General features: G+C 38.1%; 1 protein-coding gene across 7 annotated transcripts in view; it reads right to left on the reverse strand.

Moving 5' to 3' along the window:
- The window catches only part of SDCCAG8 (SHH signaling and ciliogenesis regulator SDCCAG8), a 108,719-nt gene that overhangs the window by 85,567 nt on the left and 1,505 nt on the right, over positions 1 to 21,647 (reverse strand). The window contains exons 2-4 of one of the 7 annotated variants that reach the window (XM_055147515.1): positions 11,367 to 11,397; positions 7,144 to 7,296; positions 6,514 to 6,599 (exon numbers count right to left, since the gene is read on the reverse strand). In XM_055147515.1, the coding sequence (XP_055003490.1) occupies positions 6,514 to 6,599; positions 7,144 to 7,296; positions 11,367 to 11,394 (267 nt within the window). In that variant the 5' untranslated portion in view covers positions 11,395 to 11,397. Of the gene's footprint in view, positions 1 to 6,513; positions 6,600 to 7,143; positions 7,297 to 8,162; positions 8,470 to 11,366; positions 11,398 to 21,647 lie in introns of those variants that run through there. The other 6 variants (XM_055147514.1, XM_055147518.1, XM_055147517.1 and 3 more) reach the window with 6 other exon arrangements.

Raw genomic sequence — 21,647 nt, forward strand, 5'->3', positions numbered from 1 at the left:
TAGAGACTGAACACAATGGCCACTCAGCACCTTTATTGCAAACCACAACACCTAATCAGAGAGAGAGAACAAAAGGGAATACCTTGCCATAGTGGGGTGGGGGGAGACGGGACTGGGGAGGGGGGGAGGGATGTTGGGTTTACTGGTGGTGGAGAATGGGCACTGGTGAAGGGATGGGTTATCGAACTTTGTAAGGGAGAAACATGAGCACAAAAATGTATAAATCTGTAACTGTACCCTCACGTTGACTCACTAATTAAAAATAAACTATTAATTAAAAAAATAAAATAATAATAATAATTAAAAAATAGAATACACAAAGAAATAGAAACACATTCCCTGTTAATGTCAAAGAATTGACATTGTTAGCATTACACTCCTACCCAAAGTACAATATAGAATCAATGCAGTTCCATACTAATTACCATGGCATTCTTTTGGTGTGGAGGGAAGGTCACTCTTGTGGTGGAACTGGTGCTAGAGCATTATATGCTGAACTAACACTATTATGAACAATTCTTTAAATAAATGGTATCTAAGTAATCATAAATTTTGAAAACTTCTCATGGAATTCACCCCATCTTTAATTGAGGCACTATGATTTACAATATTATTAGTTTCATGCATACATCATTCCAACAACCATCCACCATCAAAGTGGCTGCTTTACTCTATCAATGTCCCAATGTAGAGGGGATTCATTACTCTTCCAGAAATTTTGTTCTGTGGACCAACTGACGATTTCTGTTACCTTTAGCTATTTTCTCTGTTGCTGTGTGTCTTTATATTCCACATAAGAAAAAATTCTGTAACTGTCCTTTTCCTTTTGACTGACTTTATTCCACATGATATACTCTAGTTCTATCATGATAGCATTTTTAAGGACATACGATTAAAATTTATATAAAACAAAACAAAAAAACCAAAAAAACCTTCCCTCAAATAGTCAAAACATGCCTGGAAATGATGAGAAGCTTTTCTTCAAAACTTTCAATTATACTCTAGTTATAGGAATCAAGACTGTCAGTATTAGAATTAAGGCAGACTCTCAGATCAATGGAATATTAATGAGGGTCTGGAGAAAGACTCTCAGGTAATCTTTGAAAAGGATTTAGATGTGTGAAGCGCAACGAGAAGAGCTTTTTCAACAAACAGTGTTGGGAAAACTGTCATTTGTAAAAAAATGATGGTGGATCCTTATTTTTCACCATTAAAAAAAAGTGAATTTAAAATGGATTAAAGATCTCAACATTAGATCTGAATCCATAGATTACATAAAAGAAAGCAAAAGTAAGATTCTACATGATAATACGTATATCTGCAAACTCTCAATGACACTCAAAGTTAACAGAATCAAAAAGAAACTAATGGGACTACATCGAAGCTTAAGGAATGCACAATAAAAAGACACCTTACAGCCTGAGAGAAATTTTTTGTCACTACACATCTGACAAAAGCCTAAATAAAGATATATAAAGCATTCACAAAATTGACCAACAACAAAAAATAACCATCAAAAAAATGGGGAGAAGAGGTGAACAGACATTTCTTCAGACATACAGTCAGTAAGTATATGAAAAAGTGTTCGTCACTTATAATCAAGAGAATGCAAATAAAAACAATGAGCCATCACCTCACACCACCGAGAGAAGCACTTATCAAAAAGTGTAGAAGCACTGGAGAGAGATCAACAGGCTGAGGGCATAGTTTGAATACAGGATACCCACACACCATATGATTCCCAGAGAACCTGCAGTAGTGACCCATGAGCACTTGGAAATATGAGTGTTTCAGTCAAGTGTGGTGACAGTACCTGGAAACCTACTCCTTCTACCCTACCTGGAGAACTCTTGCTGCCTCAGCCTCCTACCCTCCACCCTCCACCCTCCAAAGCCCCAGCAGTCACACTGTATGCAGGACTGAGTAAAAAATTTACATCCTGAAACTGCTGTACTCCATTTACCTCATATACTATGAGGATTGTGGGAAACTACAAGATCTTAAGTCAATGCCAAAATACCCACACGAAAGCCCCATACCTAAAAGAAAGGAAATGTACACAAATCTGTCCTGATGAAAGACCATTGCATAGTAATGGAAATAGAACAACAGAGGAATAAGCAGTGGTCTGTGAATGTAATGTAACTAGTCAGCTCAGTAATCAGAAAACCAGGAATATAAAGCTTCACTGTCAGCATCCACAAAACTCTAAGAATAATAGGAAAACAAATAAATTCTGAAATACTGGCAGACAGGGACACAGTTCAGGCAAGTACTCAAGTTCACAAATTTTCAAGCTGGATGTGAAGAATGTCAAGTCCACATTCTATAATGGCAATAGAAACTATGCAAGTACTGGATTATAAATTCAATAAATTCAGAGAATAATTTACTTACTGTATGAAAGAATCTATACAAATTGAAGGAGCTAAAGAATATAATAGAAAGCCATAAGATTCTAAATGCTGAGTGTTCTTTTAGCAAAATTGAAAACATAAGCCATCCACAATTATGAAGCAGCAAAATTAAAAATTAAGTTAAGATATAAGATAATATAAAATATCAAATAGATAACAACAAGAGGAATAATTTCCAAATCATATAAATACCAGAAGGAGAGGAAAAGAAAAAAGGGAAGAACAATAATGGAAGAGATAAGAGCTCCAGAATTTTGCTGGTCTCTGACAGGAGGCTTCTGCACAGATTAAAAAGATGCAAAGATGGGACCAAGAGTACAGTGAGCAGAATGCTTGCCTTGATTGATGCTGATGCTGATTCAGTACAGCAGGTAGAATACTTACCTTGCAACATGCTGTCAAACACCTGGCACGCTATTGAGTCCACCTAGTCTTTCCAGGAGCAACATTTGAGCAGAGACAAGTAACACCTAAGCACTACAGAATATAGCTCAAAAACAAACAATAAAGAGAGAAAGAGAGAGGCAGAGAGAGAGAGAGACTCAAAGAGTACCATAGAACAGATTAATACAGAGCACCACCAAGACAGAATGTAATCATAATGGCAAAAACTAACGAAAACAAAACAAAACAAATTACTTAAAGCATCAAAGAGAAGAAATACCTCAAATACAATGATAAGAACATAAGAATCACAATGTATTTCATATGAAACCATACAAGCAAGAAAAGAATGGAATGACATATTCAAAGGACTTAATGAAATGAAATGTTCAATCTAATATAACATATTAGAAGTCAATATTAGAGTCCTGTAAAACTGTGATTTGTGTTTTTAAAACAAACAAAAGCTGGTGACATTTGCTATAACTAAACTAACTCTGAATTTCTAAAAGACCACCTATAAAAAGCAAACTGCCAATTCCGAAAACAACCTATCCCCACACAGAAAAATGCTAACTCACTGCCCTTCATATCAATAGTATCTTTGAATATCAATAAATTAAAACTTTCCCATCAAAGGGCATAGATCTGGATGGATAGATTAGGAAATAAAATGCATATATTTGCTGCTAACAGGAAATACACCAAAATTCACAGAATAAATACAGGCTCAGAGTAAAAGGAAGAAAAGCAATTAATAGAAGTAGGAGGGGAAAAAAGCAGGACAGCCATAATTATATCAGACCAAATAGAATATGATCATATAAAACACAGGTGGAAGAAAACTGCCTCTAGGTAGTTATGCCCATTACACAGAAACCTACAGCCAATATGATTCTTAATATTGAGAAAATTAAACTCTGAGATCAGGAACAATACAAGAATGTTCTCTGTAACCACTCCTTCTTTCTTGCTTTCTTTCCTTTTCTTATTTTGTTGGTTTTGGGGGCACACCCTACACTGCTCACAGGCTAATCCTGGCACTGTGCTCAGAAACTGACTCAATCATGAATAACTTTGTAATTTTGTATTTCATGGTGATTTAATAAATTAAAAAAAAAGAAAGAAAAGAAATCACTCCTGGAAAGGTTCATGGGACCATATGGGGTACTAGGGATCAAAGTCAGGTCCCTTACTTTCTGTACTACATCTCTAGCCCTCTATCCACAATTATTTAATATAACAATAGAAGTTCTGGAAATGGCAATCAGGTAAGAAAAACAAATCAAAGGCATCAACATTGTAAAATAAGAAACCAAAGTAGTGCTCTTGTAGATGACATAATACACATAGATGGCCCAAAAAAGAATAAAGCTCCTAGAAACAATAAGCCAATATAATAAGATGGCTGGCTGCAAATTCATTGCACAAATATTTACTGCATTCCTATATACAAATAGCTAACTAATAAGAGATCAAAAAGTCTACTCATTCAAAATAGTGTCCAAAAACATCAAGGACCTTGAAAGCAATTTAATAAATGATATGAGACATGTATACCATAAAAACAATGCCACTTAAGAAAGAGACATAAGACCTTATGAAATATAAAAATATTACCTGTTTATGGATTGGAAGAATAAATACTACCCAAATGACTATCCTACCTAAATTATCATATATGTTTCTTTATATTTAAAGACAGATTTATATAATTATATGAAAATATAAACCAAATTCTGTCAAGGACTCAGAATGATCAATAATAAAGTTTATATGGAACCATAAGATAGCCCAACGAGCCAAAGATATACTGAGAAATAAGGAACTGGGAGACAACTCACTACCTAAATTGAAATTATTCTATAAACCATCAAAAAATCATGGTACTGGAATAAGGATGGGCTCTCTGACCAATGAATTAGAATTGAGTACCCAAAGACAAAATATATATAAAACTATATACAAACTATATAAAACAAAAAAATACATCTTTAAATATAGAAAAGGATTTAATACTCAGTTTTCATATTCAAATAAATAGTATTTGGAAATATATAACTACTAGATTCTGGAAGTAATATAAAATAGGGCTGGAGAGACAGATCAATGTGCTGAGTGTTTGGCATGCCTAGATCCACTGACCAGCACTGCCGCCAAAACCCACCAATCTTCACCCCCAAAAAGCAAGATGGTAGCCTTCTATTAGCAGAGGTTTTAAGTTGAGGACACAAAATTAAAAAAAAAAAGAAACAGTAGAGCAGGTAAGGTATGTGTCTGACATTGTCTGTATACGCTTCCCCTGAGCAATGCCAGGAGTAAACCATGAGTATAGAGCCAGGAGTGAGCCCTGAGTACAGCCAGATATGGTCCAACTTACCCTCAATACCCCCAGATACTAAACAAAACAACAACCAAATATAGATATGACTTTTAAAGAAGCAACGCTTGGACCAGTGAAATAGTACAGCAGGTAGGGCATTTACCTTGCACGCGGCCAACCCAGGTTCAATCCCTAGCACCCCATGTGGTTCCCTGACCCTGTCAGGAGTGAGCCTTATAAGTCCTGAGCACATTCAGGTGTGGCTTAAAAACAAGCAAAAATTGGAGCAATGCTTAATATTTTTCTTTATTGTTCTTTGTTATATTTGCTAACATGCAAAACAATTGATCTGTTCTACTTTAACTCTCAGATTTTTCAAATGAATAATAAAAGTAAAAAAGTCTCTCTTCGAGAGCCTCCCGCCTACTGACTGTGATCCTGAGGTCTCCTAACCCATTTTGGCACCAGAGCAGATTCTTGCAGCCATGCATTTTGACTGTGAACTGAACTACAACCTCGTGCAGCCCGGGGAGGGATTTTTTTCCCTCTCCACCCCATTTTTCTGAGCGAAAATGGCGGCAGCGGCAGCAGCCACGCGGTGAGAGCCACCCTCTAAGACCCCTCCACCAGGAGGTAGGACTCTCTTTAGTGACGTAGCCTGTAGGTGATCCTGGGAGGGGAGGTGTTCCCGGCGCGCCTTCCGCCCAGAGATGAACCAAGAGCCTCGGCACGAGAAGCAGAGCCTCCCGCCTACTGACTGTGATCCTGAGGTCTCCTAACCCATTTTGGCACCAGAGCAGATTCTTGCAGCCATCCATTTTGACTGTGAACTGAGCTAAAATATTAGAAACCCAAAACCGCGCGGCCACAATAGCGGCCGCGCGGACTCAAAGTCTTCACTTTTACCAAGGAAGAGAAATTATTAGATGATGCTTATTCAGCAGGCCTGATTGTTGGGGAAAATTTCCAATCAACAATAGTGAGTTCTGTATGGAAATATGAAATGTACTCAATATGTAGAGAGAATAATGGGAATATCATCAGCTACTTAGATGGGGGGTGGGGTGGGAGGGGGGTGTATTGGGGTTCTTGGTGGTGGAACGGGTGCACTGGTGAAGGGATGGTGGTTTAATCAGTATTTGACTGTGACTTAAACCTGAAAGCTTTGTATTTTTTTTCTTGTTTTCACGGTGGTTCAATAAAATATTTCTTTAAAAAAAAAAAGTCTTCAATCAAAATTAGAAGATACTTCCTTTTATAGCTTTATCCTGCTAAGCATGCCCTACTCAGAATTTACTGATAACATGCATTACTACAGTGACACCAAAACGTTAAAAGTTAGTTAGAAAACGAATGCTTTTTGTCAGGTTTACAAAAATCAATACTTACCAAAGAGGGTACGTTTTGTCTTCTTGATAGAGATACCTCATTTTCCTGAGTTGCTTGTTGGCAAAACAAAGCTTCGAGTTGATTAACTATAGAGGAAAGCAATGACATATTAACTTAAGAACAAAAGCTTATGATCACCCACCCACCTTTATTGGAGGAAGAAAAGGAAAATGAGGCTGTAGAAATAGTTTGGCATGATCTTGGAAGGGTATACTAAGGCTTTATATGGGCATACTTCAGCCTATAGATTTTACATTGGTATACTTCAGCCAATAGCCATTGGGAAATCAAAGGAAACAAGCAAGGGAAGCAGTAATTGGTATTTCTAAAATAAAATCCTGGAATGGAGTAGCGTCATTACAGTATAGAGCTTAAAGAATTCAGTGTTGGGCAGCAGGTAGAGCACTTATCTTGCATGTCACCAGCATGGGTTCAAATTCTGGCACTCCCTATGGTTCCCTCATTCCCTCTAGGAGTGATCCCTAAGCACAAAGTCAGGAATAAGCCCTGTGCATAGTCAGATGACGCTACAAAAAGCAAACAAACACAAAGAAGGGAGGCTGAGGAAAGGAAGGAAGCAAGCAAGGAAGAATGGAATAGCTCTACAGATTAGGACAGGCATTCACTCACCAGCATGGCTGGGTTGTAGCTCATGCCAGGTAGCGCCAGTATCTACATTTATTTCAGTGATGCTAAGAGGAGGATCTAGCATGTCTTCTCCAAAAGGGACACTACCTTCTTTTGGGGAACATTCTGGTTGGGAAGTCTTTCTATTTGCAAGTTCTGCAATAACATGATGAAATTCAGGGTCAGGAAAATCTGGATACCACCCTATACACTTAGAAGCTCTTAAAAGAAAAGCAATTGTTTCTGACACTACAGGAAAAAAAAAGCAGAATTCTATTTATAAATGACATGGAATGTACTATAGGAATTAAAGATTAATATCATGGTAAAGTTTCCCAAACTCAATTGGCCTACCTGCTCTTTCTTTTATATATAAAAAAAAAAAGTTATCTACCTTCTTTAAGCAAACAAACAAAGCACTCCTCCACCCAAACTGTATCCAAGACTACTAAAGCCACCTCCTGGATTAGTCCCACTGTCACTTGTGAAACACTGGGTTAGACAGAGGTAGACTAACTGATCTCAATGGTCACAAGAAGTTGTCATTTACACATTATATTTTGCACTTCCAGTAAAGAACACTGAATGAATCTGCTCCCCCTTTCTGAAAACCAAACAATACTCAAACAATAACCCTACTGGTAAGATTTCTCATTCTTCTCAATGCCTAAGATTCCTCTAGCACTCCTTTAAATGGAATTTTTAGGTGGGAACAGTCTCCCTGCCATAATTGTATCTGAACTTGTTTGCATGAGGGGATTGGAAACTAAAAAACTAAGAAGAATCATGTTAGCTTCTTCCTCCAGAAATCCAGCAGTGGATATTTTATTTTAGTTATCGGATACATTAAAAATACAAATACAGATACAAATATAGCAATGATTTCTAAAAATAAGCCCTGGAGAATCCAACCTCATGCCACTCATTGTACTCTCTCATTTTGAAACTGAGAGTGCCTATCATTCACATTGAGATTATAATGTGATAATTATTGGTGTATTTCCTCATTCCTGGTCATTTACCTAGATTCTGTGCTAATGACTTTTCTGCAAGGAGCATAGCTTTTTCCAATTTAGTGCCTAATGATTTCAATGCAGGGCAAAAAGGTGAAAAAAGACCTCTAAAGTCTTGTCACTTCTTCCCAATGTTGGGTGGGAAATTGAGCTGGGAGGTTTCATTATTTACAGTTGTTGCCTCCAACTCACTCCAGACAGCAGACTGTAGTCCTGAAATGACAAAAACTTGTGCAGAACATTCATTTTGAGAAGCATCCTGTGCAATGCTTGAGATGACAGTTCAGCTTTCTTTTACCTGGATGTGTAGTGTCCCCTGGATTGGAGAAACAGAAACTTTCAACATTGAATAAATAAAAACACACCTGAAGTAAAAATTTTCCACTAAATAATGGAAGATATATAATTGCAGACCAGGTTTTGTCTTTAAAATGATTAGCAGATTTTGCTTACTCCCTCTTGAAATGCTTATTTTTGTGAGCCCTAAGTCAACAGGTAAGACATTTGACTTCCCTGTGAAGAAGTCATATGGAAAAAAGACGCCATGAGACTACACACATGAGAGAAACCTAGCCCCGAGGAACCATCAAATGACGTAAGTGCCAGAGGGCATCTAACTAAAACTGAGGGAAAAATGAGACCTAAATAATATGTGGCTGTGTCCAGTTACCTTGCAGATCTTTAGAGGCATTAAGAGAGCTTGTAGTTGTTGAGTTTTGTCACTAGGTCTTAGGGTGGTTTGTTATGCATTAACAAATACCTGAATTTAGTAAAACCTTCACCCAAACATATTCTCAAAAGTGAACCCAAACCTTACAAAGTTTTACTGATGACACTATAATAATTGTATCCTCCTTTATGAATATGTTTATCTGCAAAATAATTAAAGAATCAGGTAATGTAGCTGTCAGGGGACCAAACAAATTTCAAGAAGTCATAAAGCCAAGATGAGATTAGAAATCACATAAAACCCAATATCCTTAGGAGAGGTATCAGAAGGACCAAATATCCTGCCTGGTAAGACTATACATGAAGTAGACCATCAGGAACTCACAGTCCTATTTCTTTGATAACTCCTAGTAAGGCATTCTATGAAATAGTTTTTTCACAGAAAGCCCTAAGTGAGGGAGCTTGGAAAAGGCTATGAAATTAGTCTTGAAAGGCCTGAGAGATAGTTCAATCTTCAGAGCAAACACTTACCCCAAACCAATCAGGGCAGCACGTGGCCCAAACAAGCAAACAAATAATGCCCATAAGTAGAGAGAGTGTAAGAGGGAAATTGTCGGCCATAGAGGCAGGGGTGGGGGGTAGGCGGGGAGGCGAGGAGGGATACTGGGGACATTAGTGATGGAAAATGTACACTGGTGGGGAACTGGGTGTTAGCTTTGTAAGTGTACCTCATGGTGATTCAATTAAAAAATATATATAGCTTTGAGGGGCCGGAGCAATAGTACAGTTAGTAAGGTGTTTGCTTTGCAAGAGGCCAACCTGGTTTGATCCATGACATTCCATAATGTCCTATGACCACTGTCAGGAGTAATTCCTGAGTGAAGAGCCAGGAGTAATCCCTAAGCATAGCTGAGTGTGACCAAAAATGATACACACAAAAACATCAACTTTACAAAAGCAAGTGCCGTGTATTCTATTCTAGGATTGCTCATATTGCTCTAGGCTGGTTGTGCACATTTTTCTCCTGATTGTTGTAGGTGATGTACATGAAATGGGAATAAAGTAGTAGCCTTGAGAGAGGAATCTACCACTTTTTTCTTTTCCCACCAAGGTCACCATGGTGGGAAATGCCTTGGGAGTGTCAGGACTGAACTGATAAAGGCTGCTACCAGTTCCCAGAAGACATAGACTTTGCATGTCACCAGGTTATCTCTAAATTCCACTAGGTGTTCATGGAGCAGAAATTAATCTGCAATGCTGAAGGGTTTCTTGGGGAGCCATGGCCTCAGGCTAGAGCATGGACTTGGCTCTTTTCAGGAAAAGGAAGTTAGTCCAGTGTCTCTCTGCTCAGATTTTTCCTTCTACAATCTGTTGCCTACCCTTGCATAAAGGAATTTCAGGAAGGAAATAAACAGTTGAGTAACATAAGTTTATTTGGAAAATATGAGGGGAGGAAAAGAGAGTTATGGGATCAAGAGAGAACACTGGCTTCTCTACAGTGGAGAATGCACACCACAAAGGAAAAGAAAAAAGTTGCACATCTCAGGCAGAGGTAAAGGAAACTCCAGGTTGGAGAAATGCACATCTTCCTCTGTCAAGTTATTTTTAGACATTTCCCCTAATTTCACTCAAAGTGAGTGAGTCTAGGGTTAGAGCTTAAAAGGTAATGATGGTTTTGACATTTTCAGCCTGGCCCTTCTTCCTGCAATGCAATCTCTTCCTAGGAGATTCTCCAGTGGAATCCTGACTATCAAAATTTTTTCCTGGTTCCTCAGATGGGTTCTATATTTCAGAGAACTCCAAGCCTTTGGGTTGGTTGGGGTTCCAGACAAAATCTTTCCCAAATACACATTACCAGGACCCCTATAACAACTTTATTATACAACTATTCTGGGGTTGGAATAAAATTCGAGTGCATAATTCCTTTCCTTTCTTTTAAATATTCCATTTTAGAGTCACCTACACACCTTACTCTAGGCATGTAATAAATTTTCTTTATTTTATAGAGCTCCTCCTTTTTCTGAAGAAATATGTTGTATTTTGACCATGAAGCAGGTAAGTACATAGAGGGTCCCCAGCAATTTATTTCTATGAAATTAATAAAAAACAAGATGTGATATAAAGAAGTTGATCTGTTACTAGTCTTAAAGAAGTCCAGTCATGAAGACATAACCACCTTTAGGGACACAGAAACTAGGTCTAATAAGAATCTGTTAATCTGATTTACCTAAATTCACTTGTTCTAGTCTAGAAAACAACCATAACAAAAATTTCTTCACACCGAGAGTTAAGGGTCTAGATTTTTGTCACCATTTTCTATTTTCTACATCTGTATTTGAATGCTATTTTAAAGTAATTTATTTAAATGATTGCATGCATTATATTTGTATGCACACAGCAATTTGTTAGAAAAAGATAAATTCACATGCAAATTCATGCACAGCTATTTCAAATGAATTTCATAAAAATCTTAAGATCTTCAGAGGAAATATTTCCCCTAAGATTAATTCATAATAATGGTGTAGTTCAGCAGTAGAGACTTGCCTTGCATGTTTGAGAGCCTGGATTCCATTCCCTGTACAGCAAAAACAAAATAAAACAAATTCATAATAATGATGGCCAATGAAGTTCTTACTCTATTCTGATCTAAACCATTCTTTGACAATTTACTTATTTCTTTCCGCATCCTTGGGTAATGGGGGATTTATCCCTTGTTACCTCTATAATCATACAAATAATATCTTTTCATTACCGAAGAGTCAGACACACATTTTAAAGCAAATATTCTATAAAACCCTGAAATTTGAGTCTATTTCCTCAATACCATTACTTTTAAAGTTTAGAACAGAAAAAGTAAACAGCTGGGAGGTAGATCAAGTAGTTGGACACATACTTATCATATGCAAAGCCCAGAGCTTGCTCCCTGCCACATGGCCCTTGAAACACTCCTAGGCATAGTACTGTTGTCCCTAGAAAACTACACTGTGCTTTAGTCTCAAGCCACCAAGGGAATGGTACTAGATCACCTCACACTGCTGGTGTGATGCCTTATAAAAAAGAAACAAAGAACCATACCTGGATATTATATAAACCCTATTATAAAATATCTAACATGAAGTTTTGGGGCTGGAGTGATAGCACAGCAAGAAGGGCGTTTGCCTTGCACGCGGCTGACGCCGGTTCAATTCCTCTGCCCCTCTCGGAGAGTCTGGCAAGCTACCGAGAGTATCTCGCCCCCATGGCAGAGCCTGGCAAGCTACTCGGGGTGTATTTGATATGCCAAAAACAGTAACAACAAGTCTCATAATGGAGACATTACTGGTGCCTGCTTGAGCAACAGGATGACAGTGACAGTGACAGTGACAATATGAAGTTTTTGCTTACAACATATTTTTTCCTTGGGGCAGGGGTTGTGGGCCACACCCTGCTCTTCTTAGGGCTTATTCTTGGCTCTATGTATCCTCAGGATCATCGGGATCACTCCTGGAGGGGTTAAGGGCACCATATATATATATATATATATATATATATATATGTCAAACAGCAAACTGTGGTCAGCCACTTACAAGTGCTTTGCCTTCTGTACTATTTCTCTGGCCCCACAACAACTTATTTTATATCTTGATTAAAACTAAAGAAAACAGTTATTTTAGGTCAAATTTCATCAATAAAATTATATCACCCAACAACTTTACAAATCCAGTGCATACAGCACTATATTTTTTTTCCACACCAATCCACACACATATTTCCACAAAGACCTCTGATAAAAACTGATGTGAGCCAAATCTAGTACCATCTTGGTTTTTTCTTCACAACTACTGAGTTCAGTTATTAGGTTCAAAGAAAGAAGAAATTTATAAGAAGTATGCCCCGAAACTGCAAAGATAATTAATATTTATAGTCTTTCAATACCACAATTCAAAGCATGCTGAATCTGTTCAAACACAGAAACAATTGTACACTGTTAACAAACTGTCAATCTTGAGGACTAGTAATACACAAATGATTGAAAAGAAATAAAAGAAATTGCTCTTTAACCTCAGTGATTGCAATGATAGACCCCATAATAAGCTGGAAAAATAGTATAAGGGTTAAGACTGTTTGCCTCAGCATGCTGCAAACACAGGTTCAAATCCCTGACACTGCCTGGGTAACTCCAAAGCACAGAGTAAGGAACAGCTCCTGAGCACTTACAGGAGGGGTCCAATGGGAAAAAAAGAAACAAAAAACCACCAACATAATCATTATTATGCACACGACTCTCCAGAACTCACGGCTGCTTCTCTTGGAAGGAACGCAGGTAAGTACCTGCAGAACTTTGTGACCTTGGACTGTGGGCTCAATGGAACCCGAGTGCAGAGATCCTCTGCCTGCTTCCCCCAGTCTCTGGTGGCCCAGGGGTCATGCTCATAAGCCACCTCCTTCCTGCGCCAGATAATCTCCTCATCGGCCACCTTCCAGAACTCATAGCTGCTTCTCCGGGAAGGGAGTGTAAAATGAGGCCCCCATAACCATGCCACTGGACTCTGTGCCAGAATGTTTTCACTTGGGGAGCCCCAGAGGGATGCAAATGAGAGCTCTCCTTACCCCAACGGACCCAACCCTGGCAGCTGACCTCCACTACCCCACCGCTGCCACGCTCCAGGCTACTTTCCACACGCTCCAGCCGAGCCTCACGCATGAGTGAGCATATTCCTGGACCGCTCAAGCAAATCAATAAACAACGGGATGACAGTGATACAGTGATACTCTCTAGATACACTAGAAAATTTATTAAATTTGGAGGCTCCATTTATCATTTCCTATCCTACACTAGTGGACACAGCATTTATTCTCACAAATAGACTATGAATTTTTCATATTGTCTCCTGAAAGAACAGTCCTGCATCCTGATTTTTTGTCCCTTTCACAAACCACAGGGTGACTGAAAACTTAACTATGAACACCAACACAAACAGAACCTCTGTGTCCTACAGAATCATACGATCATAAATGTAAGTAAGTAATATTTCTGTCCGTCCATTAGTCAAATATCAATCGGTACAAGGAACACAGAGAATGTTAAGTTACTGACTTCCACAAATTTGTCTTGTCATTTTCATAATTGGGTTTTCCTAATTCCAACTCTTAGTCACCACCAGGGCCTCTCTTTATTAGGATGTATTTTACAATCATGAATTAGAATGATTAACATTGCAAAACCGGCAGAGGAACCTAGGTGTGCAGGACCCGGGGCTGAGATCTCCAAGCCTGCTAGACTGGGACTGGGCCTCCTCCACTTAGACCCCCCATTTTCCAGTAGCTTGGCAGCCATACCCACAAACTGCCCCTGGGCGCTGTATAATCCCATCAATGGCCAAGATCCAGAGACTATAAAACAATGCTTCTGGAAGTGACATCTTATAGCCTAGTTCTCTCACTTGGAGAACCTGGCAAGGTACCGGGAGTATCCTGCCCGCATGGCAGAGCCTGGCAAGCTCTCCGTGGCATATTCAATATGCCAAATATAGTAACAATAATGGGTCTCATTCCCCTTACCCCGAAAGAGCCTCCAATGTGGCACTGCTGGGAAGAACGAGTAAAGAGAGGCTGCTAAAATCTCAGGGCTAGGATGGAGACGTTACTGGCTCCCACTCAAGAAAATCGATGATCAACGAGATTACAGTGATACAGTGAACATTGTAAAAATAACTGTCCTACCCAAAGTATTATATGATGTCAATGTAATACCTAAGTAACTTCAATGACAATGCCAAAGAGATAGTACAAGGAGTTAAGTTGTTTTATGACCATTATTCAATCCCCAGAGCACATGGTCCCCAGAGCACTAGAGAATGACCCATCTCCAAATAGGAATAGCCCCCTGCACTTTCAGTAGTGTATATATATATATATATATATATATATATATATATATATATATATATATCACCAAAAAATTGAAAAAAGACAAAAACCTTAATGATACTAAACAGAACAAAAATTAGAGAATTTTGTATAGAATAAAAAAGAATCTCTAAGATAAAACAAATGAATACAAGTATTATGCTCCCCCAAATCAAACTTAACATCAAAACTATAGAAACAAAGACTATGATATTGAAACAAAAATAGATCACAGGAAAAATACTGAGAATAGAGAAATCTCATATATACAGAGAAACAATTGAAAATAATTGAGCCTTAAGTATAAAATAAAATGTTTTCAACTAATGATGCTAGGAAAACTGGACTGCCACATGTGAAAATTTGAAACAAGACCACTATCATCTCACATTATGCACAAAAGTTGACTCAAAAATGAATTAAAGACTTCGATTTTTAGATCCCAAATTGTAAACTATATCAAAGAAAACAAATGCAAATCACTCAAAATACTGGTTTCAGTGCTATTTTGGTGATGCATTCCATTAGCTGCCATGGAAAATGAAAGTAAAACTAAACAAATGGGATTACATCCAAAGAGCAAGCTTCTGAACTGCAGAAGTAATAACATCATAAAACAAAATAACATCCCACTGAATAGGATAAAATAATGACAACAACATCTGACAAAGTGGTAAAACTAAAAGAAACATATATGAAACACCCAATCACACAGGCCAAACATAGGCTCAGAGTGAGAGGATCTGAAATAGTCATACAAGAAAATGGTACACAAAACAACAAAACACTGGTACATCTATAGTTATAGCAAATAGCATTCAACCTAAAAAAAGTAATTAGAGTCAGAAATAGACACTATTTGTTATGGGAACAATTGGCCAATGCATAAATGTTGATAACTTTAATCACAGACCTAAAGAATCACATTGATTGGAAATACAGCAGTAGTGGAAGACTTTAAAATTCCAATTTATCCCTGGACAGATAAATCAAACAGATTATCAGTAAAAATACAATGGATTTAAATGAGGAGCTAGAAGATCTGGTATTAATGGACATACACAGGGTTTTCTATCTCCAAAATGTCAAGGACAAATTCTTCACTGGTACACATGAAACATTGTCTAGAATAGAATACATACAGGAGCATAATACAGGCATACATACATTTACAAATGCAGAAATCATACAAAGTACTATTTCAAACTTTAATCACCAAAAAAAGAAGAGGAAAACTTGCAACGCTTAGAAGATAAACAAATCACTGCTAAATAACTGTAATAAAGAGGAAATCAAGGGGGAAATAAAAAGATTGCTTGAAACTAATGAGAGTGAAGGTACAGGATATCTGAATCTATGGGCTATAGCAAAAGTTACACTAAGGGGATAATTCATAGCAAAGCAGACCTATGCTAAGAAAGAAGATGATGTTCTGGTACTGCATGCGGGGCCAAATGGGATGACTAGGATTAAACCTGGGTTGGCCATGTGCAAGGCAAGAACTATACTTCGACCACATATGAGATATTTCTATGCAAAACTTTATTCTGTTAAGATGGTGAACCTAGAAGAAATGGACAGATTCTTAGACTGATCTAATTCCCCAAAACTGAATGAGAAAAAAGTAGGGAATTTGAAAGAGGAAGAAACAAAATCTGAAAAGGCCAATCACAAGTCAAGAAGTCAAAATATAATAAAGAATCTCCCCAAGAACAAAATTCTTGGTCCAGATGGCTTTACTAGTGAGTTTTATCATATTGCCAGAGAAGACCTACTGCCACTATCCCTTAAACTCTCCCAAAACACTGAAGAAACAGGGATCCTTCCCAACGCTTATGAAGCTGACATTATACTGATATCCAGAGCAAATAGACACACTTATAGAAAAGAAAATTACAGACCAGTCACCCTGATGAATATCAACACAAAAACCCTTAACAAAAATCGTAACAAGCTGGATCCAACAGTATATAAAAACAAAACAAAATGAAGCAAAAACAAAAACAAACCCTGCCAAGGTCAAGTGGAGTTTATGACTTGGATGGGATGCAAGGTTGGTTCAACTAATGCAAATCAATTAACAAAATAATCACATCAGTAAAAGGAAATGTAAAAATAAAATGAACATATCAGTCAAAGCTGAGTCAACTTTTTATGAGATCCAACATTCATTTGTAATAAAAAGCTTCAACAAAATAGGTGTGAAAGCAACCTACTCAAGATAGCAAATGCTCTCTATAAGGAGTCCACAGTCAGAATTAATTAAGATTTCCCGTTCTTTTTTTGGTGATTTTTTTTTTTAGTTTGGGGCCACGACCAGAGATGCTCAGGAGTTATCCCTGCCTCTGCACTCAAGAATCATTCCTAACAGTGCTTAGGGGACCATATGGGATGCCAGTGATTAAACCGAGGTTAGCTGCATGCAAGGCAAATACCTTATTCATCAAGGACAAAGCACCATTGATTAAGCAAGTGGAAGCAGAGACAAACAAATGGGACTATATTAAACTAAGAAGCTTCTGAACCTCAAAAGAAACAGTGACTACAATACAGACAGTCTACAGAATGGGAAAGGATACTCACCCAATACCCATCTGATAAGGGGTTGATATCAAAGATATCCAAGGCACTGGTTGAACTCTACAAGAAGAAAACACCCAACCTCATCATAAAATGGGGCACTGAAATGAACAGAAAATTTCTCAAAGAAGAAATCCAAATGGCCAAAAGGCACGTGAAAAAATGCTCTTCATCATTAATCATCAGGGAGATACAGATCAAAACAACAGTGAGATACCATCTCAAACCACAGAGACTGGCACACATCTAAAAGAACAAAAGCAACCGGTGTTGACGTGGATGTGGGGAGAGAGGGACTCTCCTTCACTGCTGGTGGGAATAACGAATGCTCCAGTCTTTTTTGAAAACAATATGGACATTTCTCAAAAAAATGGAAATTGAGGTCCCATTTGACCCAGCAATACCACTTCTGGAAATATATCCCGGAGATGCAAAAAAGTACAGTATAAATGACATCTGCACTTGTATGTTTACTGAAGCACTATTTACAATAGCCAGAATCTGGAAAAAAACAAGTGCTTGAGAACAGATGACTGATTAAAGAAACTTTTGCATATCTACACAGTGGAATACAATGCAGCTGTTAGAAAGGATGAAACCATGAAATTTGCACATAAGTGGATCAGCATGAAGTGTATCATGCTAAGTGAAAAGAGTCAGAAAGAGCGAGACAGACACAGAATGACTGCACCAATCTGTGGAATATAAAGTAACATAATAGGAGAATAACACATAAGGATAGCAGAGACAAGGGCCAGGAGGATTGCCCCAAGGCTTGCAAGTCAATCTCATATGCTGGGAGAAAAGGCAGGTGGGATGGATAAGAGAACACTAAGTAAATGATGGTTGAAGGGTTTGCTCAGGATAGTAGATGTGTGCTGAAAGTAGCCTATAGACCAAATATGATGACTGCTTAGTGCATATATTACATATTATAACAAACAAAAGGAGAGAGAGTAAGAGGGAATGTGTCTGCCACAGAAACAAGAGGTTGGAAGGGGTGGAGGTGGTGGGAGGGACACTGGGAACATTGGTGGTGGAGAATGGGCACTGGTAGAGGGATGGGTACTCGAACATTGTTTGATTGAAACGTAGTCACAAAAATTTGTAAGTCTGTAAAAATTTTTTTAATTAAAAAAATTAAAAACAAAACAAAAAAAAACCCACCTTACTCAGTGTATAATCTCTCTGGAATCGTCAGTATTAATCCTAATGGCAAAACAGTGAAAGCATTTCTGCTCAGATCAGGTACAAAGAAGGGATGTCCACTATCAACGCTTTCATTCAACATTATATTAGAAATTCTAGCAACAAAATTAAGGCAAGAAAAAGAAGTCAAAGGGATCCAAATTGAATAAAGAGTCAAATTATTACTATTTGGAGGGGACATGATAATATACACAAAAGTCCCTAATGAGTCCACAAGAAAGCTAAGAACAACAAACGATTACAACATAGTGGTTGGCTACAATGTCAATAGAAAGAAATTGATTGCATTCCTATGTGCAAATAATGAATCAGAGGAGAAGGAAATTAAAAAGTCCATCCCATTCAAAAGAAACCTAACTGAATGGGTGAAAATATTCACACTCAACACATCAAATATTCAGGATATATAACGTACTCACAAATCAACCCCTGCCCCCAAATTCCTATGAACAGACACTTCTCTAAGGAAGAAAGCTGGATGGCTAATAGGCATTTGGGGAAAATGCCCATGATCACATATTATTAGGGAAATCCCAATCAAGATGACGATGAGATATATTCACAATAGTAAGTATGGCACATAACAAAAATAGCAGGAACAACCTATGTTGGCAGGGATGTGGAGAAATAAGAATTCTCATCACTACTGGGAAGACTGCTTCAACTCCTATGGAAAGCAGTATGGACATAAACTAAGAATTGAGATGCCAATATGACCCAGCAATTCCATTCCTGGCTAACCACTCCTAGGATGCAAAAACATTCATTCAAAAGGACATATGCACACATGATTCACTGCAGCACTTAGTACAATAGCTAAGATACAAAATCAATGTAGATGCCCAAAGATAGATGGGTGGATTATGAAGATGGTGTATATATATACATAATGGAATACTATGCAACTTCAACGAGTGATAAAATCATGCAATCTGCTGCAACTTTGATTGAACTGGAGGACACTATGTTAAGTGACGTGAGCTAAACGGAAAAAGGACAAAAAGCAGGATGAATTCATGAATTAGTGGGATATATAATAATCAGACAAGGAATTGCAATGTATTATAAAGCAAATGCTTAGATCACACTTGACCCTAGAGTATAGGGAAGAGGAGGACATAGAAGAAAAGAAACCAAAAGGGGCAGAAAAAGTTGATGGAAGAAAAAGTGAGTGCAGGGTCAAGGGCCGTGGGTACATCAGTGGTGTAGAGGAGTATTATGTATCCGAACTACAGAGTCAACAAAACTGAAAACATGAGAGTCAATCTACAGTAACCAAACTTAAAAATGTTCCTGCCAAGAAAGGATGTTGAGAGGGTGAAAACCTGGGAACAATTGTGAGGGGAAGTTGATACTAGTGGTGATTTAGTGCTAGAATACTGTATGTCTAAAACCTAGCTATTAATAAGTTTGTAAATCATGATTCTTTACATTTTTTTTAAGGAACATACATCACCTCATGTGTGGGGTCAACAGAAGCAGAGCACAAGAATATACAAAGATAAAAGGGACAAGCCTTTTGCCTAATCCAACTGAGTTGTACTCACCTCTAGGAGAGAAAAAAGAGGGATGGAAATGATGGGGGGGTGTCCAGTGGACAGTGGTGGAGGGATACTAGTACTTAGTACTTTGAAGTTGCTTGTGGTATGCAACATAATTTGAGGATAAATGAAAATTTACCACTCAAACATGCTGTCATTTAAATTAATGTTATCTCAATTTAAAAACTAATAAACCAAAATGATACCATGATCTTCAGTCTTTCGGAAACAAAATTTACATTAAAGGAAAATTTTTTAATTAAAAGTGGTAATATGTGTGAAGTAAATAGCTTATGTTATATTTCATTTTAGGTTGTCCCATTTTGTTTCTCTCCCATGAACTGTTATAAGCACATAAAAAATCAAAATACAGAGTAGAGAAATAGTTCAGCGGGCTGCAGTACATTCTTTTCATGCAAGAGGCCCAGGTTCAAGCCCTGGCAGCATATATGAGCCCCAGATGACAACCAAGAGTGACCTCTCCAAGCTCTACTGGGTGTAACCCCTGAGCATCAGTGTGTATGACCCCAAAAGCAAAACAAACAAACAAAAGAACCCAATGAAGTCAAAGGAGAAGGAAAAATAAGAAAATATAAGAAACTTCTAATGAAAAATAGTTGGTTTTTTTCTTTCTTTTTTTTTTTTTTGCTTTTCGGGTCACACCCAGTGATGCACAGGGCTTACTCCTGGCTCTACACTCAGGAATTACTCCTGGCAGTGCTGGGGAACCATATGGGATGCTGGGAATCGAACCTGGGTCTGCTGCGTGCAAGGCAAACGCCCTACCCGCTGTGCTATCTATGGCTCCAGCCCCTGAAAAATAGTTTTTTAAGTGAAAATTATTATCATTCCTCTTAGCCTTTCATTCTTTTTTCCCTCTTTCTTTCTTTCTTTCTTTCTTTCTTTCTTTCTTTCTTTCTTTCTTTCTTTCTTTCTTTCTTTCTTTCTTTCTTTCTTTCTTCCTTCCTTCCTTCCTTCCTTCCTTCCTTCCTTCCTTTCTTCCTTCCTTCTCTCTCTCTCTTTTTTTTTTTTTTTTGCTTTTTGGGTCACACCTGGCGATGCACAGGGGTCACTCCTGGCTTTGCACTCAGGAATTACTCCTGGCGGTGCTCAGGGGACCATATGGGATGCTGGGATTTGAACCCCAGTCGGCTGCGTGCAAGGCAAACACCCTACCCGCTGTGCTATCTCTCCAGCCCCTCTTTCTTTTTTTTTTTTTACCTTTTTGGCCATATCTGGTTATATGCAGCGGTCACTACTAGCTGTGCACTCAGGCATTACTCCCATTGGTGCTTAGGGACCATACGGGATGCTGGGGATTGAACCAGCAAACACCCTACCCCCTCTACTATTGCTCCAGGCTCTTGTAGTGTTTCTCTTGCTTTGAAGTTAAAGTGGGAAAGTATCTTTCTGTACATGAAGGCTCCTGATGAAGATATACATATGGATCAGTTATTTGATCTCAGCATTTTTTTTGCTTTTTTGGGTTTCTGGGTCACTTTCATCAGGGTTCAGGCTTAAGCCTAACTCTGTGCTCAGGTTAACTCCTGGTGATCAGAAGACATTCTGCAATGCTGGGCAGAGCTGCATGCCAAGACCTGAATAT

This window comes from Sorex araneus, chromosome 9, assembly GCF_027595985.1.
Source record: "Sorex araneus isolate mSorAra2 chromosome 9, mSorAra2.pri, whole genome shotgun sequence".
Classification (NCBI taxonomy): domain Eukaryota; kingdom Metazoa; phylum Chordata; class Mammalia; order Eulipotyphla; family Soricidae; genus Sorex; species Sorex araneus.